The sequence below is a fragment of the Oncorhynchus nerka genome, linkage group LG28 (assembly GCF_034236695.1).
Source record: "Oncorhynchus nerka isolate Pitt River linkage group LG28, Oner_Uvic_2.0, whole genome shotgun sequence".
Lineage (NCBI taxonomy): Eukaryota > Metazoa > Chordata > Actinopteri > Salmoniformes > Salmonidae > Oncorhynchus > Oncorhynchus nerka.
This window is the reverse complement of record NC_088423.1, coordinates 37,222,138-37,249,642: the sequence shown is the minus strand read 5'-3', so window position 1 is coordinate 37,249,642 and position 27,505 is coordinate 37,222,138. Positions and strand designations below refer to the sequence as shown.

At 42.5% G+C, this 27,505-nt stretch overlaps 2 protein-coding genes across 3 annotated transcripts; one reads left to right on the top strand and one right to left on the bottom strand.

Moving 5' to 3' along the window:
- The first annotated feature begins 5,383 nt into the window (after positions 1 to 5,383).
- Positions 5,384 to 18,313, top strand: LOC115113198 (zinc finger protein Pegasus-like). Of its 2 annotated transcripts, XM_029640568.2 has the most exons (4): positions 5,384 to 5,784; positions 12,673 to 12,841; positions 15,784 to 15,957; positions 16,157 to 18,313. In XM_029640568.2, the coding sequence occupies exons 2-4, from the start codon at positions 12,709 to 12,711 to the stop codon at positions 17,122 to 17,124; spliced, it is 1,275 nt and encodes a 424-aa protein (XP_029496428.2). In that variant the 5' UTR covers positions 5,384 to 5,784; positions 12,673 to 12,708; the 3' UTR covers positions 17,125 to 18,313. The 2 variants fall into 2 exon arrangements, with proteins under 2 accessions (XP_029496428.2, XP_029496429.2); XM_029640569.2 differs by lacking the exon at positions 5,384 to 5,784 and having other exon boundaries at positions 5,809 to 12,841.
- A 124-nt stretch (positions 18,314 to 18,437) lies between these two features.
- LOC115113197 (deleted in malignant brain tumors 1 protein-like) lies at positions 18,438 to 26,720 on the bottom strand. Its single transcript, XM_029640567.2, has 19 exons — positions 26,615 to 26,720; positions 26,405 to 26,431; positions 26,101 to 26,127; positions 25,707 to 25,863; positions 25,271 to 25,467; positions 23,512 to 23,610; positions 23,355 to 23,414; positions 22,791 to 22,889; positions 22,112 to 22,180; positions 21,808 to 21,906; positions 21,674 to 21,715; positions 21,418 to 21,513; positions 21,033 to 21,065; positions 20,644 to 20,800; positions 20,195 to 20,412; positions 19,903 to 20,078; positions 19,328 to 19,719; positions 18,919 to 19,163; positions 18,438 to 18,664 (listed from the first exon to the last, which is right to left on the bottom strand). Exons 1-19 carry the CDS (start codon positions 26,673 to 26,675, stop codon positions 18,600 to 18,602), a joined length of 2,319 nt encoding a protein of 772 aa, XP_029496427.2. The 5' UTR covers positions 26,676 to 26,720; the 3' UTR covers positions 18,438 to 18,599.
- Between the last annotated feature and the right edge of the window lie 785 nt (positions 26,721 to 27,505).

Genomic DNA, 27,505 nt, shown 5'->3' with positions numbered 1-27,505 from the left:
CAGGTATTAGTATATTAATACCTAGGCCTACCTAATAATAGTATGAGTATAGACTAAGCTGTCTGTTTTTTGTTGTTGCAGTTTTTGCAGTGTTTAAGCATTTTGCTCTATCCATTAGGTTGCTAGAGTAAGTAGCCTGGCAATAAACAAGTATGCAAAATCCTACTACACCGGCTCTGATGCTCGTCGGATGTGGCAGGGCTTGCAAACTATCGCGGGTTACAAAGGGAAACCCAGCCTCGAGCTAAATGCCTTCTATGCACGCTTCGAGGCAAGCAACACTGAACCATGCATGAGAGCACCAGTTGTTCTGGATGACTGTGTGATCACACTCTCCATAGCCGATGTGAGTAAGACCTTTAAACAGGTTAACATTCACAAGGCCGCAGGGACAGACACATTAGCAGTACGTGTACTCAGAGCATGCACAGATCAGCTGGCAAGTGTCTTCACTGATATTTCCAACCTCTCCCTGACCCAGTCTCTACCTACATGTTTCAAGCACACCACCATAGTCCCTGTGCCCAAGAACGCCAAGGTAACCTATCTAATTGACTATCACTCCGTAGCACTCACATCTGTAGCCATGAAATACTTTAAAAGGCTGGTCATGGCTCACATCAACACCATCATCCCAGACACCCTGGACCCACTCCAATTCGCATACCACCCCAACAGATCTGCAGTGATGTAATCTCTATTGCACTCCACACTGCCCTTTCCCACCTGGACAAAAGGAACACCTATGTGAGAATGCTGTTCATTAACTACAGCTCAGCATTCAACACTATAGCGCCCTCCAAACTCATCACTAAGCAAAAGACCCTGGGACTGAACACCTCCCTCTGCAACTGGATCCTGGACTTCCTGATGGGCTGCCCCCAGGTGGTGAGGGTATGCAATAACACATCAGCCACACTGAGCCTCAACATGGGGGCCCCTCAAGGGTGCGTTCTTTGTCCCCTCCTGTACTCCCTGTTCACCAACGACTGCGTAGCCACGCATGACTCCAACACCATCATTAAGTTTGCAGACGACACAACAGTGGTAGCCTGATCACCGATGACGATGAGATGACAGTGTGGTGCCAGGACAACAACCTATCCATCAACATCAGCAAGGCAAAGGAGCTGGTTGTGGACTATAGGAAATGGAGGGCCAAGCATGCCCCCATTCACATCAACGGGGCTGTAGTGGAGCGGGTCGAGAGCTCAAAGTTCCTCAGTGTCCACATCACTAAGGACCAGTCATGGTCCAAACACAACAACACAGTCGTGAAGAGGGCAGGACAACGCCTCTTCTCCCTCAGGAGGCTGAAAAGATTTGGAAAGATTCACAAAGTTATACAGCTGGAACATTGAGAGCATCTTGACTGGCTGCATCACCGGTTGGTATGGCAACTGTTTGGCATCCGACCATAAGGTGCTAGAGGTGGTACTGTGTACGGCCCAGTACATCACTAGGGCCGAGCTCCCTGCCATCCAGGACCTGTATACCAGGCGTTGTCAGAGGAAGGCCCTAAAAGTTGTCAAAGACTCCAGCTACCCAAGCAATAGACTGTTCTCTCTGCTACCGCACAGCAACAGGTACCAGAGTGCCAAGTCTGGGAACTAAAAGGCTCCTAAACAGCTTCTACCACCAAGCCATAAGACTGCTGAACAGTTAATCAAATGGCTACCCTGACTATTTGCATTGACACCCTTCTTTTGCAATGACTCTCCTGCACTGGCTCTATGCAAACTCACTAGACTCTGCCCAGTCACTCACGTACACACACATGCATATTGATGCCACACACATACTGTACACACACTCACACATATACAGTACACAATTTCATACTCTTTCACACTCTTCACATACACTAATGCTACTCTGTTTATTATCTATCCTGATTGTCTAGTCACTTTTACCCTTACCTACATACAGTTGAAGTCGGAAGTTTACATACACCTTAGCCAAATACATTTAAACTCTGTTTTTCACAATTCCTGACATTTAATCCCAGTAAAAATGAATTGTTTTAAGTCAGTTAGGATCACCACTCTATTTTAAGAATGTGAAATGTCATGATAATAGTAGAGAGAATAAGAATTTATTTCAGCTTTCATTCCTTTCATCGCATACCCAGTGGATCAGAAGTTACATACACTCAATTAATATTTGGTAGCATTGCCCTTAAATTGTTTAACTTTGGTCAAACGTTTCAGGTAGCCTTCCACAAGCTTCCCACAATAAGTTGGGGGAATTTCGGCCCATTCCTCCTGACAGAGCTGGTGTATCTGAGTCAGCTTTGTAGGCCTCCTTGCTCGCACACGCTTTTACAGTTCTGCCCACAAATTCTCTATAGGATTGAGGTCAGGGCTTTGTGATGGCCACTCCAATACCTTGACGTTGTTGTCCTTAAGCCATTTTGCCACAACTTTGGAAGTATGCTTGGGGTCATTGTCCATTTGGAAGACCCATTTGTGACCAAGTTTTAACTTCCTGACTGATGTCTTGAGATGTTGCTTCAATATATCCACATAATTTTCCTCCTTATGATGCCATCTATTTTGTGAAGTGCACCAGTACCTCCTGCAGAAAAGCACACTCACAACATGATGCTGCCACCCCGTGCTTCATGGTTGGGATGGTGTTCTTCGGCTTGCAAGCTTCGCCCTTTTTCCTTCAAACATAACGATGGTCATTATGGCCATTTCTCCCCAAAAGTATGATATTTGTCCACATGTGCAGTTGCAAACTGTAGTCTGGCTTTTTTATGGCGGTTTTGGAGCAGTGGCTTCTTCCTTACTGAGCGGCCTTTCAGGTTATGTCGATATAGGACTCGTTTTACTGTGGATATATATACTTTTGTACCTGTTTCCTCCAGCAAAGGTCCTTTGTTGTTGTTCTTGGATTGATTTGCACTTTTCACACCAAAGTGCATTCATCTCTAGGAGACAGAATGCGTCTCCTTCCTGAGCGGTATAACGGCTGTGTGGTCCCATGGTGTTTATACTTGCGTACTATTGTTTGTACAGATGAACGTGGTACCTTCAGACGTTTGGAAATTGCTCCCAAGGATGAACCAGACTTGTGGAGGTCTACATTTTTTTTCTGAGGTCTTGGCTGATTTTTTTTGATTTTCCCATGATGTCAAGCAAACAGGCACTGAGTTTAAAGGTAGGCCTTGAAAAACATCCACAGGTACACCTCCAATTGACTCAAATGATGTCAATTAGCCTATCCGAAGCTTCTAAAGCCATGGCATCAATTTCTGGAATTTTCCAAGCTGTTTAAAGGCACAGTCAACTTAGTGTAGGTAAACTTCTTACCCACTGGAATTGTGATACTGTGAATTATAAGTGAAATTATCTGTCTGTAAACAGTTGTTGAAAAAATTACTTGTGTCATGCACAAAGTAGATGTCCTAACCGACTTGCCAAAACTATAGTTCGTTATTAAGAGATTTGTGGAGTGGTTGAAAAACATGTTTTAATGACTCCAGCCTAAGTGTATGTAAACTTCCGACTTCAACTGTATATTACCTCAACCCCTGCACATTGATTCGGTACTGGTACTCCATGTTTCTAGCTTCGTTATTGTTAGTTTATTGTGTTACTATTTCCTTGTTTTATTTGGTACATTTTTCTTACTTTTTAACTGTGCATTGTTGGGAAAGGGCCCGTAAGTAAGCATTTCACAGTAAAGTCTACACCTGTTGTATTCGGCACGCGACAAATACAATTTTGGATCCTTTTAGTACTGTCTTCTTGTCAACTAGAAAACCTTTTTGAAATGACCATTTCTTTTGACTTTGAATTACTGGACTGTGTATTTATAAATATCGTCATCACTTTTACACTGTGGGACTACAACACTGACTAAAATAAAAACAATTTTTGATCACACTACTAAGTCTGTTGTCCAATTTAAGTGCTGCCAGCCCAACTAACTATGCTGTCGGGTCTTCTTTCTAATAAGGCCTATCTGCAAAAACAATCCATGTGGAAGGCTTACAAAACTAAAATATTTCGGCCTGAACAAATGAAACCCCCTAAACACACAAAAATGTGCTTTGTCTTTTCCAACTGACAAATTATTGTCAGTGTGTGTAAATGATTTAAAGGCATCTGCCCCATTGGAAACCTGAGCATAATTAAATTGCAATAAAATAACATTAGTCTTGACAAGCTATTAGGTGATGTTATTGACTGCTCTCTGGGTCGTAGTTTAATCCAGTGAGCTGGACTGTCATGTCTGCCTTAGGCCCCAGCCCCTAGTCCCGTGGGACTGCTATTGTCAGCTGACATGGAGAAGCCTTGTTATCTTGGCAGTGAAACTCTGTGCAGGTCTATTAGCAGACTTATCATGTAGACATTTTGAATCTTAATATACCTGATGTCAACAATTGCCTTCACCAATATTTAGAGTGTAAGTTTATTTCAAGTTATAACCTTGTGTTCATGTTTATGTTATGAGTGGATGGATGCATGCTGGACACTGCTAATTTATGGACAAAATACACCATCTAGTGTACAGAAACTGAACTGGAATAAAAACAATTATTGAACTGACTGGATGTTCTCATCCACTGTATTTCTAAATCTGCTCATGATAGTGCTGCTAGAGACAGACTTCAGATTTCATTGTAAAGATTTTATTCTGAGTGGTCCTTGGTTCAACTTGAACAGTTCATGCCACCATGCCTCGCTGTTAGACCGTGTACATTACTTGCTGTACTGCTCTTGTAACATCACAAGGCAATGTGGCACTGAAAAGGATACAATGGCCTCACTCAAACTGCTAGTTTATCACCCTCTTCTCAATGCTTCTCAATGGTTTTCCTACAACTTGACACAAATGGGGAAATATGATCTTCTCCAAATGTCTTAACTGTTCAATTATTGATAGTGATGAAACATAAATGAGTCAATCTAGCTATTTAAAGTAATGAAATTGCTGTTGCTCAAATGTAGCGCTTTGTAATTAAAGGTCTATGTTTGGAAGTGTGAGCGGTTTATGGGTACAAAATAGTCAACATTTTATATTTAGTGGACACTGACAAATTAAAGCAACAGTTTCCACAATTCAATTAAATAATAATGCAATGAATGCAGCATAATGCAATGTTAAGCCTGTCAAATTGGGTTAATTACAGGTGACTATTATTTGGCACTGACAGCAAAACAAAGTTTGGAAAGATCTAGTTGATTAGTGCAGTCTGCTTGTATTTAATAAGACCTTGAGAAATAATTAAACTCACCCTGCTGTACTACCACAGAGTTTTAAAAGTATCTTTGGTGGGCTACAACCACTGAGGTACACAGTATGTGAGCTACTACAGCAGTTATTTCCTAGGAACTGCTCTTCGCGCAATTATTGCACCTTGAGGCGGGACGAATTTCGCGGGTGCACTGGGTGAACTCTCACCTCCACAAATTGCTTCATTGTTTTGATTCAGATAACGTCGCTTGCTCTATATTGCACATTTATGTGATTAGAGACCAACCGACTGATTCTGTAGCACGCTTAGGTATTCGCCATAGGAACTCGATGCAGCCGTAGTTGAGTGATGCCTATGTAAACGGAACAGTTGTTTAGGTCGAAAGACAGTAGCCAGCTGGCTAACCTGAAGTTAGCAACAACAACATGAACGCTATTTCAACGGAACTGATCAGTCACTTGGACACTTGTCGTCACCGGTCAATTACTGAGTTTGCCACGAATAATCGTCTGTCTTTCACTAGCTGGCTAGAGACATATTAATACTGGCTAACAATTTGTTGACATTTTGAAAAGGTAAGTTGATTCGCTAGCTAGTAAGCTAGCTCCTTGGTTACCTGGCCAGCTGAGTGTTCCAGCAATCAATGGTGGAATCGATGTTCTGTCGATGACATTGTCTAGCTAAAAGGACCTGCTAAAGTTGACATTTAGCAAAAAAAAAATTGTCATTTAGCGGACTTACTTACAGTTATTGCATTCATCTTAAGATACTTAGCTACTGGTAGGTGGGACAATCACAGGCATAGAAAGTACAGAGCAAGAAGGGAGAGGAAGTTAAGTGCAAGTGTTGGTTCAGGAAATGTTTTTTTGGACGGGAGGTTTGACGTGAGGAGGTGGATTATTTAAGATGCTATTTGAAGAGGTTTTCTGGTGCTTTCGGGAGATGGGCAGGACACTGCTGTCCTAGTTTCAGGGTAGGGCTGGGCGATATGGCCTAAAAATCATATCGATTTTTAAAAAACTTAACGATGTATCTAGATTTTCAGTTTTTGACTTCTCAAAATAAGTATTGTACAATTAAAGGTCACATATACTGCATTTCAAACAGTCAGCAATAATCTAATGAATTCAGGACTTGTGAAGTTATACCCAGGCCAAATATAATCCATAACCATTAATAATTTTATTATTTTATCAAAATAGTTTAACCGCTATTTTTGTTATTGTTGCAATAATCACTGATCTGGCATTGAAGTCTGTCTATGAAAATGACATTTTTTATTACAAATTCAACTATAACCATGCATAATGCACATTCAACTTCTTGTACCTGGTTAAATAAAGGTGAAATAAAATAAAAAAAAACAGGCATTAGGGACTGCAGTGGTGAGAGCAAATCACATGTTATTTGTCACATGCACCGAATACAACAGATGTAGACATTACAGTGAAATGCTTACTTACAAGCCCTTAACCATGCTTTAAGAAAAAAAAAGTGTTAAATAAGAGATCAGTAGAAAATATAAAAGTAACAAATAATTAAACAGCAACAGTAAAATAACAAGCAAGGCTATATACAAGGTGTACCGGTTCTGAGTCAATGTGCGGGGGCACAGGTTAGTTGAGGTAATATGTACAGTCATGGCCAAAAGTTTTGAGAATGACACACATTAATTTCCACAAAGTTTGCTACTTCAGTGTCTTTAGATATTTTTTGTCAGATGTTACTATGGATTACTGAAGTATAATTACAAGCATTTCATAAGTGTCAAAGGCTTTTATTGACAATTACATGAAGTCGATGCAAATAGTCAATATTTGCAGTGTTGACCCTTCTTTTTCAAGACCTCTGCAATCCCCCCTGCGTGCTGTCAATTAGCTTCTGGGTCACATCCTGACTGATGGCAGCCCATTATTGCATAATCAATGCTTGGAATTTGTCAGAATTTGTTTTTGTATGTCCACCCGCCTCTTGAGGATTGACCACAAGTTCTCAATGGGATTAAAATCTGGGGAGTTTCCTGGCCATGGACCCAAAATATCTATGTTTTGTTCCTCGAGCCACTTAGTTATCACTTTCGTCTTATGGCAAGGTGCTCCATCATGCTGGAAAAGGCATTGTTCATCACCAAACTGTTCCTGGATGGTTGGGAGAAGTTGCTCTCGGAGGATGTAATGGTACCATTCTTTATTCATGTCTGTGTTCGTAGGCAAAATTGTGAGTGAGCCACTCCCTTGGCTGAGAAGCAACCCCACACATGAATGGTCTCCGGATGCTTTACTGTTGGCATGACACAGGACTGATGGTAGTGCTCACCTTGTCTTCTCCGGGCAAGCTTTTTTCCGGATGCCCCAAACAATTGGAAAGGGGATTCAGAGAAAATGACTTTACCCCAGTCCTCAGCAGTCCAATCCCTGTACCTTTTGCAGAATATCAGTCTGTCCCTAATGTTTTTCCTGGAGAGAAGTGGCTTCTTTGCTGCCCTTCTTTACACTAGGCCATCCTCCTAAAGTCTTCGCCTCACTGTGCGTGCAGATGCACTCACACCTGCCTGCTGCCATTCCTGAGCAAGCTCTGTACTGTTGGTGCCCCAATCCCACAGCTAAATCAACTTTAGATGTTCCTGGCGCTTGCTGGACTTTTTTGGGCACCCTGAAGCCTTCCTCACAATAATTGAACTGCTCTCCTTGAAGTTCTTGATGATCTGATAAATGGTTGATTTAGGTGCAATCTTACTGGCAGCAATATCCTTGCCTGTGAAGCCCTTTTTGTGCAAAGCAATGATGACGGCAAGTGTTTCCTTGCAGGTAACCATGATTGACAGAGGAAGAACAATGATTCCAAGCATCACCCTCCTTTTGAAGCTTCCAGTCTGTTATTCGAACTCAATCAGCATGACAGAGTGATCTCCATCCTTGTCCTCGTCAACACTCACACCTGTGTTAACGAGAGAATCACTGACATGTTGTCAGCTGGTCCTTTTGTGACAGGGCTGAAATGCATTGGAAATGTTTTTTTGGGGATTCAGTTCACTTTGCAATTAATTGCAATTCATCTGATCACTCTTTATAACATTCTGGAGTATATGAAAAATTGCCATCATACAAACTTTCACTTTGTGAAAATTAATATTTGTCATTCTCAACTTTTGGCCACGACTGTACGTAGAGTAGGTAGAGTATGTAGGTAGAGTTAAGAGGCAGGGGAGGGCTTGGTGTAAACCATAGAGAAAGAGGTGAAGCAAGAGGTTTCACTCTTGCTAAAATCTTTTTGCAAACAACTGCCGTTTTGACTACTACCCCAAAACGTTAGAGCGTACGGAGTCTTCATCTACTTCTCTACTATTCATATCTGTTTGCGGAACCAAAATATTCACTACGGATCTTACTGTACAGCTGCATTACCATTTTCTTCCAACTTCCCCTACTTCTCTGTTTGTCAAATCCGAAAACGGATTAGGAATAGCATCTACCAATCTGTAGATAGAGCTGTTTTAGTAACCCATCAACTGCACTCTTTATAGCTGCGGTAAATCATGTCAGAAGCTAGCAGATTAATTATTTACCAACAAGAGCTGCAAATTCCAATAAAACTACATGTTTTAAAGTTCACTTTCTTTGCTTTGTCTAATAACACTATCAAGAATCTAGCAAAGCCATTTTGTGGGCCAGAGTGCAGTATTTAGTTAATATTAAAGCACAAACTTACTGTGCGTTAGCATGTTTCTCACACTTTCTTTAGCCAAAAGGCAGCAGTGTTGCCATGCAATGTTAGTTTTCCTGTCTCTTAAAATAAGGTTGGGCTGTACCCCTCTGATTGGAAAGAGCAGATTTGGAATAGTTTCTACCAATAGAAAGTTACCGCTGTTTGCCAGAGTTTTTAGAGTGACAAAAAGTGGCATGCTGACGTCATACAGCAGTTGTGTGGTTGTGGTCAGGAGTTGTGTAGTTGTGATCAAACGGTGTTTGGGTCTTTTGAGTGTCAAAAAAGATACACATCAAATAACACTATTTGACATGTTTTAATAGGCTTGTTGACCAATCAGGACCTGAATATGACTGCACGTCACAATAATTCAATGCATTGATACATTTTTTATGTAGTTATTACACATTGATTACACTATCACTCGTATTTCATGTCACAACTATCCTATGATGCTGGTAAAGTTGTCTTGTGCACCTACAGTGCTGGTCATAAAAAAAAAAGCTAGCTAGCTCATGGATGCAAATAGCGTTCTTCCCTAAAAACATAGCAAAACAACATCTGTTCTGACCACAACCACACAACTTCTGACCACAACCACACAACTCTGACCACATGTAGTGAACACAACCACACAACCTTTTACCGCAACCACACTACTGCTGACGACATCTAGTAATCACAGCCACACAACTTCTGACCACTCATCTAGTGACCACAACCACACAACTACTGACATCAACCACACAACTTCTGAGCATAACCACACAACTGCTGACCTCCCATCTACTGACCACAACCACACAACTGCTGACCACAACCACACAACTGCTGACCACAACCACACAACTGCTGACCACAACCACACAATGGCTTACCACATTTATTGACCACAACCACATAACCACTTACCGCATCTATTGACCACAACCACACAACTTCTGACAGCAACCATACAACTGCTGACCACATCTAATGGTCACAAAACACAACTTCTGACCACAACCGCACAACTTTTTACCGCAACCACACTACTGCTGACGACATCTAGTGACCACAGCCACACAACTTCTGTCCACAACCACACAACTACTGACCACTCATCTAGTGACCACAACTTACCGCAACCACACAACTGCTGACCACATCTAGTGACCACAACCACACAACTACTGATCAATCAACTGCTGACCACAACCACACAACTACTGACCACATCTTCTGACCACAGCCACACATCTTCTGACCACAGCCACACATCTTCTGACCATTCATCTAGTGACCACAACTTACCACAACCACACAACTGCTGACCACATCTAGTGACCACAACCAGACATCTAGTTACTACAACCACACAGCTTCTGACCTCATCTACTGACCACAACCACACAACCTCTGACTACAACTACTGACACACAGAACCACACAACTTCTGACCACATCTAGTGATCACAACTTCTGACCACAATCACAAAGCTGCTTACCACAACTACTGACAGAAACCACACAACAACTGAACACAACCACACAACTCCTGACCACACAACTCCTGATCACAACCACACAACTCCTGATCACAACCACACAACTCCTGATCACAACCACACAACTCCTAATCACAACTACACAACTCCTGACCACAACTCATCTATTGACCTTTAACCACACAACTGCTGACCACATCTAGTGACCACAACCACACAACTACTGATCACTCAACTGCTGACCACCACACAACTGCTGACCACAACTGCTGACCACAACCACACAACTGCTGACCACAACTGCTGACCACAACCACACAACTGCTGACCACAACCACACAACTGCTGACCTCATCTACTGACTACAACCACACAACTTCTGACCACATCTTGTGACCACAACCACGCAACTTCTGACCACAATCACAAAGCTGCTTACCACATCTAGTGACCACAACCACACAACTTCTGACCACAATCACAAAGCTGCTTACCACAACTACTGACAACAACAGACCACGGCCACACAACTTCTGACCACATATAGTGAACACAACCACATAACTATGGACGACAACCACACAACTCCTGACCACAACTACTGACCACTCATCTAGTGACCACAACCACACAACTTCTGACCACATCTAGTGACCACAACCACACAAATACTGATCACTCAACTGCTGACCACAACCACACAACTACTGACAACAACCACACAACTTCTGACCACAATCACAAAGCTGCTTACCACAGCTACTGACAGCAACTACTGACCACAACCACACAACTTCTGACCACATCTAGTGAACACAACCACACATCTACAGACCACAACCACACATCTACAGACCACAACCACACAACTACCATGTTGTCTCACCAACTTTTGACCACAACTACTGACCGCTACTACCGACTATCGATGGGAATTTAAAAGGATTTCACTATTAAAATAATATAATTGAAATTCAACTTTTTAAACTTATTTCACTACCACAAAAATACGAAAGAGCTTTAGCAAGCCCCACAACTTTTAAAGTTACAATCTCGTTGTATACAGGTTCACACAGCATAGAAGAGCAAAGGAGATGAGACCGATTTACAGGCATTTAGAATATTGCGCAAAAACATACATTCTAATTCATTATATATCGCCCAACCATACTTGAGGGGGAAGCTGGTTCCACCATTGGGGAGCCAGGACAGAGAAGAGCTTGAACTGGGATGAGCGGGAGCTGCCCTCCAGGGAGAGCCAAGAGACTAGAAGTGGTAGAACGGAGTGCTCGGGTTGGGGTGTAGGGTTTGAGCATAGCCTGAAGGTAGGGAGGGGCAGTTCCTCTTGCTGCTCCTTAGGCAACCACCATGGCCTTGTAGTGGATGCGAGCTTCGACTGGAAGCCAGTGGAGTGTGCGGAGGAGTGGGGTGACGAGAGAACATGAGAAGCTTGAAAAACAGGCAAGCTGCAACATTCTGGAAAAGTTGTAGGGGTTTGATGGCACAAGCGGGGAGCCCAGCCAAAAGCGAGTTGCAATAGTCCAGACGGGAGATGACAATTGCTTGGATTAGGACCTGCACAGCTTCCTCTGTGAGGTAGGGCCGTACTCTACAGATGTTGTAGAGCATGAACCTGCAGGAGCGAGTCACTACTTTGATGTTTGCAGAGAATGACACAGTGTTGTCCAGGGTCACGCCAAGGTTCTTTGCACTCTGGGAGGGTGACACTGTGGACTTGTCAAATGTGATGGAGAGGTCTTTGAGCAGGCATATCTTCCCCGGAGGAAGAGCAACTCCATTTTGTTGAGCTTGAGGTGGTGGGCCAAAGAGCCATCGTCAGGAAATTAGTTTATCAAGGTGTCAAGCTCATTGAGGAACTCGCCAAGGGCACCTAGTGGGCGATAGATGACAAGCTTGAGTGGACAAGTGACAGTGACCGCATTGAATTAAAATGAATAGATGGACAGGTGAGAGAGGGAAAGGTTGAGAGTATCTCTAGTTAGGAGAAATGAGTAGCCATGTTCCACCACTCCAATGACCAGATGCTCTTGGACTATGAGAGAGAACTAGTCAGATGAAGAGAGAGCAACTGGAGTAGCAGTGTTCTAGGGTGATCCATGTCTTGTCAAAAAGTTTACGACCTGAAGGGCAGCATAGACTGAAATTAACTCTGCGTTCTAAATCACAAGTTATGTCAATGTATTGTCATGTTGTTTTTCGCTTATCTGTCTGCCTATTGACACTGTCATCATCGTGCTGTTATGGATACAGTTGATTTATTGCACCTGAAAGCATCTCTACCTTCCAATGGGCGAGGAAAAGCCAGAGACGTTGGACTTTGTCAAAGACTTCCAAGAGTATCTCAGCCAGCAGACTCAACATGTGAACATGATCTCGGGCTCCGTCAGTGGAGTCAAAGAGATGGACGACCTACCAGCAGGTAAGCCTAGCCCAGTTTAGACCCGAGGGAAACTCGGGTCTGGTTTAAACTTTTACCCACCTTGCAAGTTATTTGCCGACCGTTCCTGTTTGCTACACTTTTCCCGCTTCCTAAACTATATCCGTCATTTGTAGACTGTTCTGATTAGGAGGTCGTCGTTTGCATTGCGGAGCGGTGTCCAGGAAATAATTTAAATCCAATTGTTAGATGCTACTACCCCCGACAAATCAAAACCAAACATGGATTCCATGTTGTGTTCTCGCCTGTCTTTCACTCCTGTTCTGTTTACCTATTCCGGCTTGCAATATGGGCACCATGCTGCCCTAGACGTAGCTTGAAGACCCCACGTTGAATTGTACGTTGGGCAGAAATTTGCATCATGAAAGTTTCCTTTCACGACTTCTACAAGCCAGAATGTTGAATGAAATAATTTTTCAACTTACTTTACCAGTTGTCCATGTGGTTGGTCCTTTTTATAGGTAGGAATGTGAAACAATATATCCACAGGAATGTATAATTCAACTTTTCAATGTGCTGGTAGTGCATTGAGATTTCTATCACATGAAGCATGCGCTTAAGACGAAAATACATGTACGAAGTGCATGCATACTTGGCGAGCTCGTGCGAGTGTTTACGTGGTTCTGCGCATGCTTCAGGTGATGAAAACCCGAAAGAACTGCCAGCGCTTTGAAAAATGTATTTAATTATACTTTCCTGTTGATATGTTGTCTCAACCTGCAAAAGGACCAACTGTACAAACAACCGGTAAAGTAAGTTCAAATATACTTTTTTTTTACATTCGGTTTTGTAGAGCTTGTGAGAGGAAATGTATGGCATTAATCTCAGACTGTGAACCAGAGGTAACACAGTCTGATTGTCTGGCAACCCCAGACCGGAAGCAGAGGAAATTTGTGTGTGCAAAGTGAGAACGAAATAACATTTCCATATTTAATAGTTTATTGTTCACTGCTTGGCGACGCAAACGGTGCACTCCAATCAGTAGCTCCGGATGTTGGACACATGCTGTTAAGCAGGTACAGCCATTTGACTATGAGTTCTCTCGAACGCAGTCGCTATGGAATGCCCTTAGACCTCATTTCAATTAAATAATTAATAAGAGGTCTAATATTGGGCTACAGGTAGGCCTTACTATGGCATCAACACAAACCACCATTTTGACTGTCAACTGACTCTTGCCCTTGTCCTGATTCAAACAGTTTTATCCAGACTGTTTCATGCATGATTCTGTTATCATTCTAAAAACCATTAATGCAAGTGGAGTGTAATGATTAGAAAGTGTGTGCCCTCAGGCCTGGAGGGAAGCAAAAGTTATTCCCCTACCTAAGAACAGTAAAGCCCCCTTTACTGGCTCAAATAGCCGACCAATAACCCTGTTACCAACCCGCAGTAAACTTTTGGGAAAAATTGTGTTTGACCAGATACAATACTATTTTACAGTAAACAAATTGACAACAGACTTTCAGCAAGCTTATAGGGAAGGACATTCAACAAGCACAGCACTTACACAAATGACTGATGATTGGCTGAGAGAAATTGATGATGAAAAGATTGGGGGAGCTGTTTTGTTAGATTTCGATAATGTCAAAAGCTGCATTGATCAAAGTCTGCTGCTGGCAAAACTTATGTGTTATGGCTTTACATCCCCTGCTATACTGTGGATAAAGAGTTACCTGTCTAACAGAACACAGATGGTGTTCATTTATTGGAAACCCCCCCAAAAACCAGGTAGAATCAGGAATTCCCCAGGGCAGCTGTCTAGACCCCTTACTTTTTTCAATCTTTACTAACGAGTAAAGCCAGTGTGTTTATGTATGCGGATGACTCAACACTATACATGTCAGCTACTACAGCAACTGAATGACTGCAACAGTTAACATAGAGCTACAGTTAATTTCAGAATGGGTGGCAAGGAATAAGTTAGTCCTAAATAAAAGCATTGTATTTGGGACCAATCATTCACTAAACCCTAAACCTCAACTGAATCGTGTAGTGAATAATGTGGAAATTGAGCAAGTTGAGGTGACTAAAGTAACCCTGGAATGTAAACTGTCATGGTCAAAATGTATTGATACAACAGTAGCTAGGATGGGGAGAAGTCTGTCCACAATAAAGTGCTGCTCTGCATTCTTAACAGCACTATCAACAAGGCAGGTCCTACAGGCTATAGTTTTGTCGCACCTGGACTACTGTTCTGTCGTGTGGTCAGGTGCCACAAAGAGAGACTTATGAAAATTGCAATTGTTTCAGAACAGGGTAGCACGGCTGGCCCTTGATGTATACAGAGAGGTAACATTAACAATATGCATGTCAATCTCTCCTGGTTCAAAGTGGAGGAGAGATTGACTTTGTCACTAATTGTATTTGTGAGAGGTGACATGTTGAATGCACCGAGCTGTCTGTTTGAACTACTGGCACACAGCTCGGGCACCCATGCATACCCCATAAGACATGCCACCAGAGGTCTCTTCAGAGTCCCCAAGTCTAAAACAGACAATATGAGGTGCAGAGTACTACATAGAGCCATGACTACATGGAACTCTATTCCACATCAAGTAACTCATGCAAGCAGTAAAATGTGATGTAAAAAACAGATAGAAATACACCTTTTGGAACAACGAGGACTGTGAAGCAACACAAACATAGGCACAGACACATGCATACAAACACACAATAACATACGCACTATACACACATACACATGGATTTTGTGTTGTAGATATGTGTTAGTAGAGTAGGGGCCTGAGGGCACACACTTAATATGTTGTGAATGTATTGTAATGTTTTAATAAATATATACCTGCCTTAATTTTGCTGGATCCATGGAAGAGCTGCCTTGGCAGCAGCAAATGGGGATCCATAATAAATACAAATATAGATATTTCTCTTGAACCTGTGTTGTGATTATTCCTGTACCTGTGCAGATTGCAGTCAGAATGGATTAGACCACCCCTCAGCGGATATGTCCCTTGATGACGGCTCAGGGATGCTGGTGGATGGCTTCGAGAGAACATATGACGGCAAACTCAAGTGTCGTTACTGTAACTATGCTACCAGAGGCACAGCACGACTCATTGAACATATCCGCATTCACACTGGTGAGCTTGAATAGAACTGATAACACCATGCAGATGCTACCAGATGAAGATCACTCGCTGAGCATTTTCTCTTATACAAAGCTTTCACCCTTTTCTTTTCATTAGGCCTAGTTAGTTAGTTATCACACAAAAAGAAAAAAACATGACATTTAAAATGTCCTAAGACTTTATTCTTCCTCTTTCCTCTGATCAAACACAGGAGAGAAACCCCACAGATGCCACCTGTGTCCTTTTGCCTCTGCCTATGAGCGCCACCTAGAGGCCCACATGCGCTCCCACACAGGAGAAAAGCCTTACAAGTGTGAGCTGTGCTCCTTCCGCTGCAGCGACCGCAGCAACCTTTCACACCACCGGCGCCGCCGCCACAAGCTCTTACCCATGAAAGGTGCTCGCTCTTCTCTCTCCCACAAGAAGATGCTGAGCGTCCTGCAGAAGAAGACCAGCCTGGGCTATGGTCGCCGGCTCCTCATCAACTTCAGCCCCCCCTCCATGGTGATGCACAAGGCTGAGCACCTGGACGACTACTCCCACGAACTGCCCCACCTGCGCCAGGAGACCTACGACGACCAGGGTGCTGGTGGAGATGGAAGCTCCAGGGACAATCACCACCATCACCACCACAACCTAGTCATGGAAAACCCCCTTAACCAGCTCTCCACCCTGGCTGGTCAACTGGCCAACCTGCCCTCTGAAGCTGAGGGCGAGACCCAACAGCCTCCCATATCTCCAGGTGCAGAGTCCTGTGTGGACGAGAAGCCCTTCCTCATCCAGCAGCCTCTCCCAGCCACCGCTTCTGCTGCTGCGTCAGCCAGCACTGCCCATGCTGCCTCCTCCCCCATCACCCCAGAGCCCAGGCCCCCACCACACAGCAACTGCAGCCCCGGGGCAGGTCCCTGCAGCGAGCACAGCGGGCGCACCAGTACCCCCAGCATCACCAATAGCCAGCCCAGCACACCAGTCCCGGGCCTGCCCTCGTTGCATCAAGACCCCCAGATGCTGCACCACTGCCAGCACTGTGACATCTACTTCCCTGACAACATCCTGTACACCATCCACATGGGCTGCCACGGCTACGAGAACCCCTTCCAGTGCAACATCTGTGGCCACAAGTGCAGGAGCAAATATGACTTTGCCTGTCATTTTGCCAGGGGGCAGCATAAGCAGTGACGAAGGACTGGAGATGATTGAAGGTGTTTTTATTTAATTCCATAATGGTGATTTTTATTTATTGCTGTTGATCTTTCTGAAATTGGACATGATGTAGCCTTTGCAAATTCTGTATATTGAATTTGATTTTACAGGAAAGAAAATAACATTTGACAGTGCCCATGTGTATGTAATGTGTAGGGATGGAGTGGTTTAGAGGTACAACTCACTTGACCGGTTGGATCGTTAAACATTCCTTATGTGGGTTTTTTAACATGAACACCATTTTTAGCCTTACTAACATACTGTAGTTATAGATGCTAACATTTTATGAGTGCTCATTTATCGGCTTTAACCGTAACCCACTAAACCATTTCAGAGTGCAACGACGGCACCATTCATGCCTCCCAACAGTGCCTACCATATTCACAATGACTTTACATTTGTACATTTGACATCTTTATTTTTTTTCTGTTTGTTTTCTTTAGATGCGGGTGTTATGTTGTCGTTTGATGGATTTGTAAACAGTGCCCTTCCTTCCTTAACCATCAGCTTTTTGCTAATTGGGTGTCGTGGAAGATAAAGCCTAACCTTATACATCGTGTTATATTGTGACATTTAAATGGAATATGTCATTGTGAGATCCAATACCTCTACTGTCAAAGCATTATCACCATATATTTTCTCTTTTGTCAATCCCGTTCAGTCCAGAATTGCCAAGTAGCACCAGAGATGCCATGTTTTAGCATACATGCCATGCCTTTTGGATTTCTTCTGTCCTTCTATAATCAAGGCATTGCATACTAGGGATCTGTGCTTTCTTAGATATTTATTGAGCATTGTAATCTACATTTCCCGGTCGGTTAGGTGTTGTGTCAATGAAGTTGAAATTATACTGTGATAAGTGAAGATTACTGCCTTAGCAGGGTTGTTTTGTATTGGATACTGTTGTGTCTGCATAGCAACATTTGTGGAGAACATGGTTACTGTTTCTAGGACTAATTGCATGTCACCATGCTTACAGGCTTCCAATGATTGAGGGGTTACGTAAAGGGGAAGAACTTGTAAGGGAGTTTGTTTAATGTGTTGTATCTTGATAGAGCAGGTGAATGTAGAAGCGTTTTGGCGATCATCATGTGCCCTTGGATGACAAATTGTTTTATGTGAGAGGAATATTAACACATTTCTAAGTAAAGTGTTTTCTAACAGAGCTTTTCTGTCCTTTGTCCTTTTTCTTGGTATCTATGAATTGACATTCAGTCAGAATTCAAAAGTTCACACATTTGATCTGTTTCAATGCTAGCACATGGAAAAAGATGTTCAGACACCAATAATTGTCTGTTGAATGCTTTTAATCATTTAGCCAAAGTAGGAGAGATACAAGATTATAGTGTACAGTAGCAGTGAATATTGGCTACTTTAATGCCTCAGGTGAAATTAATCAGAATTATAGTATTAATGATTAGAGTAGTTGGTTGAGGCTGGTCAGCTTAGTCTTAAGGTTCCACCTTAGCCTGGATCTCCTCCTTCTCAGCCACTTTCTCATCTGGCTTCTCCAGATCTGGGGAGGGAAAAGAAAGACCTGTTTTTGCATACATTTGTGTCTGCACAGTCTAAACCAGAGTGATAATATACATACCGGAACATGTTCAGAACAGTATTACAGAGTGCTCCACTGCTCCTAATTGTTTGAGTGTTTTCAACAGCCCAATGCAAACATTAGCAGCAAATTAGCCATACAAATTTGCGAACAGGTTAGGGTGTCCCACATCTGTCTAGTGAAATCATAACATCATAGCCCTACTAAGAGTTGACCTTTGAGCTGGATGGGGCCCAGGATCAGGGTGTGGCTCCCTTGGGAGGATCCCAGGTCCCTGGCCTTGCGTGTGCGGCAGCCTCGGCGGCAGCGGGAGTTGTAGTCAGAAGCTTGGCAGATGGTGACTTTACACTGCAGGTACACTGACTCATCGGCTCGCAGGAACTTGAAAGCCTGGAAGGTGAAGCGGGCGTAGCTACTGGTACCAGAGGTGTAGGAGTAGTAGGTGGGGTCCCTCCTACATCTGTGGGTGCATCAGAAACAAATGTTGTTTTTAATCAAGAGCCTATGAGTGTCCTTGAAGAATAAGCACCCCTTAAAAAATGTATAAACACAGATTTTCCTTCTCGGCAATATCTCTTGGCCCTACAATTTCTGCAGGTCAGATCAGCAGTGCCTGTTTCTTACCCGTTGCGCACCAGGTCGTATGATCTGGTTTGAAAGTCATGAGGTGAGGGAGAGGCCACACAGGTGTCCAGGAACAGATGTAGACTGCTGTCTGACCTCCTCAGGCGGACTTGGACGTACATGTTCTGGTTGAGGGTAATCTTGTATGGAGTCTGGGTTATCTCACTGTAGAAGTTGCTGTTTGTAAAGAAGGCCATGGTGCTGTTGAATCTGCCTGTGCCTGTTATGGTACCGTTACCTTCATCGTTGGTCTTGTACATAACCTGGACCATGGTGTCCTGCTCCATGCGACACTCCACGTGCAGCAGAAAATGAGACTGCCGCGTAATCTCGCCTGAGTCGGACCGGTAGGCACGGACGGCGTTGATGTACTCGACTCTCCCTTTCTCAAACTGTTTAGAGCGTGAAATAAAAAAAAAGTTATTGGACAAGAAACAGAAAATTATTGGAAAATGTGAATGATAGTTGATGTGACTATATCCAGTGTTTGCAGCACACTAGCTAGATCTCTATGTAGCTTTTTATATACTATTACGTAATCTGGTAATCACTTTGAGTTTGGTGAATTCATTTACCTTTCGCTGGGTACCACAGGTATTGATTGGGAAGCTGAACACCACCTGGTAGCTGTTGACCTGAGGTCTACAATGCTGGTCGTTCAGGTACAGATTGTTACCATCGTAGCCCATTGAGAGCAGGTAGGATCTCTGGATCACTATGTTCATGTTGTCTGAGGAGCAGTCCACTCGACCTGAAACACCACAACATAAATAAAACCAACCCGAGGCTCCGGAGCTATAATATCAATGTCAGAATAAATAAATGTTTAGTGTTTGATTAACGTCACCAAATTATCAATCAGACTACCTTGGTTTGATGCGAGGGAGCTGCTGAACATGGCCCTGAAGCCCCTGCTGACCACTGATTGGTCAGAGCGAAAGAGAACTGTCATGTAGTTAGAGGTGGAGTGGTAGGCAGCCAAAGAGGTGTCGTTGTTGAAGTCACAGATTGTGCCTAGCATTTGAGATTGCACAGACGATCCATCGTACACAGAGATGTAATCACAAGAGCAGCAGTTCTCCAACCTGAACCAACAAAGAGCATACACTTATAGAATATGTCTAAATGTGAACTCATAGTCAATACGGACGGTCCATTTCAAGATCTGTCTTCATGCACATTCAGAATGATAGAAATCCATCAGATAGTTGATCAAAGGGAAGTGTCAAGGTGAAGCATTTCAAAATCTTTTACATTAAGACGCAACCAACCAGGGTAATCAAGGGAACCATTTCTGAAGAGGAATCTTAACTCACTCCAGGTCAGTAAATGACATAAAGATCCTTTGGCCAGAGGGGGCCGATAGATGCCAGACACAGTAGGCGTTGTCATGGTAATATTCTGGATAGTATGGACTTGAGATGGACCCAGAGCCATGCAGGTTTCCTCCACAGGTGGGGTGAGTCCCTGAGACTGGGGAAGAGAAATTAAACTCTAAATCCATTTGGAATTCAAGAGTCAGACATCTTGTGACACCAAATGTGATTTCCTGTAGATAATCTTCAGGAAATCACATTTGTCATCAAGAAAGGTTCAGTTAGTTACGTTTGTGCAACACATTGATGTCTACTTGTATTGTTCTGTCATTATACAGCCTATTAGATCAAATCCCTTTTTAAATGGATGATGTGGGAAATATTAATACCTGTTGATTCTGGTGGGGTGGTGGGGCAGTACGCTATGTGAAGGAAAAAAATAGGAATTAACAACATCCAAACCAAACTGGGTAAATACAATTGTGCTTAAAGCTCATACAGTCATTTAGGGAGTGTGTCTGGTATTCATTGTTGAAGATTTTTTTTAAAGCTAAAATTCAACTGCATTTTAACTGAATGTATGACTCAATATTATTTTCAGATTAGCTGGGACATATTTTGCATAGGTCTACTTAGAGTGGAAGGGCAACCCAAGTCTTGGCAACAGGGAATTGTATTTTTATCCAGAATATCTCCACATATTTGCCATCTTTACAGTGTGCTCTTTCACGGATAATACCTGGACCCATCTGATCTACTGTATTGGACACGTACTGTTGTAGTCATAGCAACAGTTGCCATAGTATTGACAGGAGCTGGAGCAGGAACACCTTCCAAGATTGAATCCACAGTTGTACCTACAGGAAGCCTCTGCAGGAGGCAATAATAACACCACTTTACAATAACACCACTTCTTTGACAAAATCTTGAGAACATTAACAGCACAACATTTTCTACACAGGTCACCAAACTAGATGATGCCAAAGCTGAGGGTTTTCAAATTTGGGTGTAAGTTTTGGGAGAGAAATACCTGAGGTTGTACCAGGTTCGTATGTTGTGCTCTGGCAATAATCTGTGAGAAGGAAAGATAGGGATGGACATTAGCATAGACAATGTGAGCCTTCCCAAATACTAACAATCACAAACAGCTCTTTAACATCATACCATTGTAGTCATGACAGCAATTGCCATAGTATCGACAGGATGAGGTGCAGGAGCAACCACCGGCATAAGAACCACAGCTGTATCTACAGGAACCCCAACCTAGTGTATTGGACAGACCTCATTTGTGACCAAAGTTCATGAACAGCATTTGATTGTTTTCTTATTATTAATATTGTCAGATTTTTTTTTTACACAGATCAGCAAACTAGATGAAGATAAATACCTGTGGCTGTGACCAAAATATGTTAATTTTGTTGAACTACACTAGTTGTAAAGTAAAATTCTAACACAGCTGAAGAAATACCTCCGGTTGTTGCAGGAGCTGGATCTGCAGCTGTGGTGAGGGAGTCTGTGGTTGTGCCATAGCATATCTCTATACAAGGTAGATAAAATGGCACAGAAGGGAACATTTTAATGGAGGACGAGTGTTACAATATAATTTTTACAATTATTTTCTGATTATCTGAGACTGCATACTTATTTTAGAATTGAAGAGCACACAAGTCTTGGTGGTAGATACTTGTGTTCTTGTCTTGACTTCATCCACATTTTGTAGTGTGCTCTTTCTCAGACAATACCTGAACCCATCTGTTCTATCTGGTCCTGTATGTCTCAGTTGGTATAGCATGGTGCTTGCATTGCTAGGGTTGTTTGTTTGCTTCCCAGGACCACACATACGTAAAATTTATGGACGCACGACTAAGTTGCTTTGGATAAAAATGTTTGCTAAAGTGCATATATTATTTGATTTATTAGGATCCCCATTAGCCGACGCCAATGGCGACAGCTAGTCTTACTGGTGACCGATACATTACGAAAAATACATTACAGACAAAGGAGTACAATTTACATACATTTTTTTAAATGAACATGTAGTGTGTGTGTCTTTTTTGAAACCAGGTTTTCTGTTCACTTGCGCAAAATAAGATGTAAAGGAGTTCCATGCACTCAATACAATATTATCTGTTGTATTGGACACGTACCATTGTAGTCATAGCAACAGTTGCCATAGTATTGACAGGAGCTGGAGCAGGAACAGCTTCCAAGATTATAACCACAGTTGTACCTACAGGAAGGCTGAGCTGTGGGAGAGAAGGCAATTTTCAAACTAACTCTCAGTTGCTGTAACATTACTTCTGAGACCAAAGCTTTAAAACATGTACAACATGTTCAGGTCACCAATCTATATACTGGCAAAACTGAAGGTTTTACAGAAACCCGGCCTAAAACCCCAAACAGCAAGCAATGCAAGTGTAGAAGCATGGTGGCTAGGAAAAACTCCCTAGAAAGGACATAACCTAGGAAGAAACCTAGAGAGGCGGGTGGCCAGTCCTTTTCTGGTTGTGCTGGGTGGAGATTATAACAGAACTTGGCCAAGATGTTCAAATGTTCATAGATGACCAGCAGGGTGAAATAATAATAATAGATGTTATGTTACATCTTCATCATGCTCTCCAAAAAGCTTTGAAATGGTACAAATTGTTTTTGTGAATTTTTTTGAAATACACTAGCTGTAAAGTAAAATTCTAACACAGCTGAAGAAATACCTCCGGTTGTTGGTCCTGCCTCTGTGGTTCTGGGTTCTGCGGTTGTGTCATAGCAGATCTCTATACAAAGTAGATAAAATGGCACAGAAGGGAACATTTTAACAGGGGAGGAGCACATACTGTTACAATATTCTTGATCCTAACTCCCTGATCTTACGTTGATAGTCCTGGCAACAGTTGCCCCTGTATTCACAGGAATATGAGCAGGAGCAGTTGCCAACCTGATAGCCACAGTTGTGTCTACAAGAACCTCCATCTACAAGAAAAACAAACAGATGAATCATAGTTCACTGATCATAATTCAGCAATGATACCAATCCAACAAGCTGCTAAAATGATCAGCACATTTGTATGCATGTATCATTATTTGTTTAGTTAAAATGTTTGCATAATGTTTGAGTACAGGGAGGAAAATAATACCTACAGTGCTATCGGAAAGTATTCAGACCCCTTAACTTTTCTCACTTTTTTTAAGCCTTATTCTAAAATGTATTAAATTGTTCGTTTTTCCCTCATCAATCTACATACAATACCCCATAATGACAAAGCAAAAACAGGTTTAGACTTTTTTGCAAATGTATTCAAAATAAAACAGAAATAATTTACCTAAGTATTCAGACCCTTTACTCAGTCCTTTGTTGAAGCACAGCGATTACAGTCTCGAGTCTTCTTGGATATAACGCTTCAAGCTTGGCACACCTGTATTTGGGGAGTTTCTTCCATTCTTCTCTGCAGATTCTCTCAAGCTCTATCAGGTTGGATGGGGAGTGTCAGTGCACAACTATTTTCAGGTCTCTCCAGAGATGTTCGCTCGGGTTCAAGTCCGGGCTCTGGCTGGACCACTCAAGGACATTCAGAGACTTGTTCCGAAGCCACTCTTGAGTAGGCTTGGCTGTGTGCTTAGGATCATTGTCCTGTTGGAAGGTGAACTTTAGCCCCAGTCTAAGGTTCTGAGCACTCTGGAGCAGGTTGTCATCAAGAATATCTCTGTACTTTTGTGCATTCATCTTTCCCTTGATCCTAACTAGCCTACCAATCCATACCGCTGAAAAACATCCAACAGCATGATGCTGCCACCACTATGCTATACCGTAGGGATGGTGCCAGGTTTCCTCCAGAAGTGATGCTTGGCATTCAGGCCACTCTACCATAAAGGCCTGATTGGTAGAGTGTGGCAGAGATGGTTGTCCTTCTGGAAGGTTCTCCCATCTCCACAGAGGAACTCTGGAGCTCTGTCAGAATGACCATCGGAGTTCTTGGTCACCTCCCTGATCAAGGCTCTTCTCCCCCGATTGCTCAGTTTGACCGTACGGCCAGCTCTAGGAAGAGTCTTGGTGGTTCCAAACTTGTTCCATTTAAGAATGATGGAGGCCACTGTGTTCTTGGGGTCCTTCTGCTGCAGACATTTTTTGGTACTCTTCCCCAGATCTGTGCCTTGACACAATCCTGTCTCGGAGCACTACAGACAATTCCTTCGACCTCATGGCTTGGTTTTTGCTCTGACATGCACTGTCAACTGTGGGACCTTATATAGACAGGTTTGTGCCTTTCCAAATCATGTCCAATCAATTGAATTGACCACAGGTGTACTCCAATCAAGTTATAGAAGCATCTCAAAGTAGATCAATGGAAACAGGAGGCACCTGAGCTCAATTTCGAGTCTCATAGCAAAGGGTCTGAATACTTAAGTAAATAATGTATTTCTGTTTTTTATTTTTAATACCTTTGCAAGGATTTCTAAAAAACAGTTTCACTTTGTCATTATGGGGTATTGAACATTTTTTAGTTAATCAATTTCAGAATAAGTCTGTAACGTAACAAAATGTGGAAAAAGGGAAGGAGTCTGAATGCTTTCAGAATGCACTGTATGCAGTTAATGTCTCTTTACATATATTTTCTTAATCTCAATTCCTTACCTACGACACGATACTCTGCTTGAAACCCCTTGTACGTTGAGGAGCTGTCACTTGTGAATTGCACAGTTATTGAACTTCCGGTGGAGTAAAAGGTTGAGCTTTGTCCTCCACACAGCTTTCCCAGGAGTCGGTTGTAGGTGGAATAGCCATCGTACACGGAGATGGAATCAAACCTACAGTTGAAGTCACCCTCAAGACTGTGGTCGGAGACAGGAAAGATGAATGGCGTACAATGGAGGTGGCTGCCTAATATACGCTGCTAACGTAGCACTTATTACCTCTGGTGACTGATCTGACCTGATTAGTGTTCTGGACTTGCTTTCACTTATCAAATCATTTTTTAGATAGGTGATCATTTGATAGACCAAATTATGGATTTTGAGGGTTTTCTAACATATCCAAGTTTAAGAATAAACATGAACCAAAACCTACTTACTTGACATAGGGGAATTCCAGCTGAACGATTTGGCTGCCCGGTGGGGTCTGAATGTTCCATGTACAGTAGGCATTGTTGGGGTAGTTTCTGGGGTAGTTGGGGCTGTTGAATTGGCCCTTTGATGCAGTCAGGTAGCCACCACATGGGGCACTGGTGCCTGAGCAAAACAACCAAAAAGTGACAACGTTAAGAATGAGAAGTTCGACAGAGACTGACTGGCAGTGTCGACTGACACAATAAAAAACAATGTTGATTCATTGGAATGTTGATACAGTGAAGTATTTTAACGAACAAGAGGAATAAACAAACATGGGTTAGTTCATCAAAATTGTGGATAAACAGAGCAACATAAACACAGCTCAGAAATAGTAGCAAAATTCAGAGTTTGGAATACCTGATGGGTCAACTGTTCTCCAAGGTTCTGTAAACACAAATGTCATTAGGTTCCATGTAGTACTGTTACTACTGCACTGCACACCTAACATGCATGCTAAGGTGCGGGAAGGTGTCAGATTAGTGAAAATAATGAAACCTTTGCAAACGTATGGTCATTGCACAATACATCTGACATTTGTATTGACCCTGAGGAGTGCAGTCTTTCTTCATCTCATTAAGTCATTTCTAGAAATTGGTACAAAGCAAAAAGACAGGACTATATGTTATTAGGGGGAAGAAATCAGCTCATCAACAGAACTTACCTTCTGTGGTCCATGTGTCCCACTGACCTGCAATGAGAAAGTAAGAGTAATTGAATATGAACCTTTGCATAAGAGAGAGACACCAGAGGTGTTACAACAACCCTATAATCATACACAAATGGAAGCCATTGTTACGAACAAACAACACTTACAATGAGAGATCGATACCAACAAAACATATATACAGTGCAGTATAAGCGAATACATTACCTTGAGCTCCATGTGAGACTATCACAGAGCAAAGAACAAGAAGAGTGGTAGCAATCTCCATGTTTCAGCTTCCCCTTGACGATGACACAGTCCCAAAACAGGACAGTTTATATACCTAAAGGCAGGCCTTTAAACATCCTTATAGCGCCCATAAAATCATGAATGCGAGAAATCCCTTAATACTCAATGTGTGTGAGAAATGACCCACCTGGGCTTGTGGTCATAAAGTAGCCAGTTCACACGGTGAACACATTAAAATGACTGTCCACAAACACAACAAGTGTTAATTTGAGCTACAGAGAGGGGGGGGGATTGTTTTATGGGGTTTGTTGAAGATATATAGCGCATATGAAATAATTCATTTTTATGATAAGGTGACGCACCATTACCTAGAACAGGCTGATAGAGTCAGGATCATTCCCATGGACAAACAGATTCTTCATCAGTGTTGGGTTGTTGGTCTGTTTCACTATGACCCTTCCACGTGTTGACTGAACTATACTACAGGCACGCAGTCATGAACAGCATAGTAGTCTGAAAGGTACAGTATAAGAAATGGATCTAAACAAGAACTGAGCAAAGCAGGTAGTGATCATAAATGCTTTACTCTGTTTTCCTTAGTGGTGTGCAACTGTTAATATTAAAATACCAGATAAATAAGCATGCATGATTTGGTAGGCTCATAACATTCAAGAAACTATTGGTGAGTGTTTAGCTGGGTCCATAAATTTGTCAGGGCTCCCTCACCTTGTGTGTGCATCGAGGGTCTCCATTATGCTGGTTTTAATCCCTAATATGATTAAATGTAAAAATAAAGACCTCTCCCCATATTTACAACCATTGAATCAATATGTTTGACCAAGACAGTTTACAATCTAAGGTAATACCAAG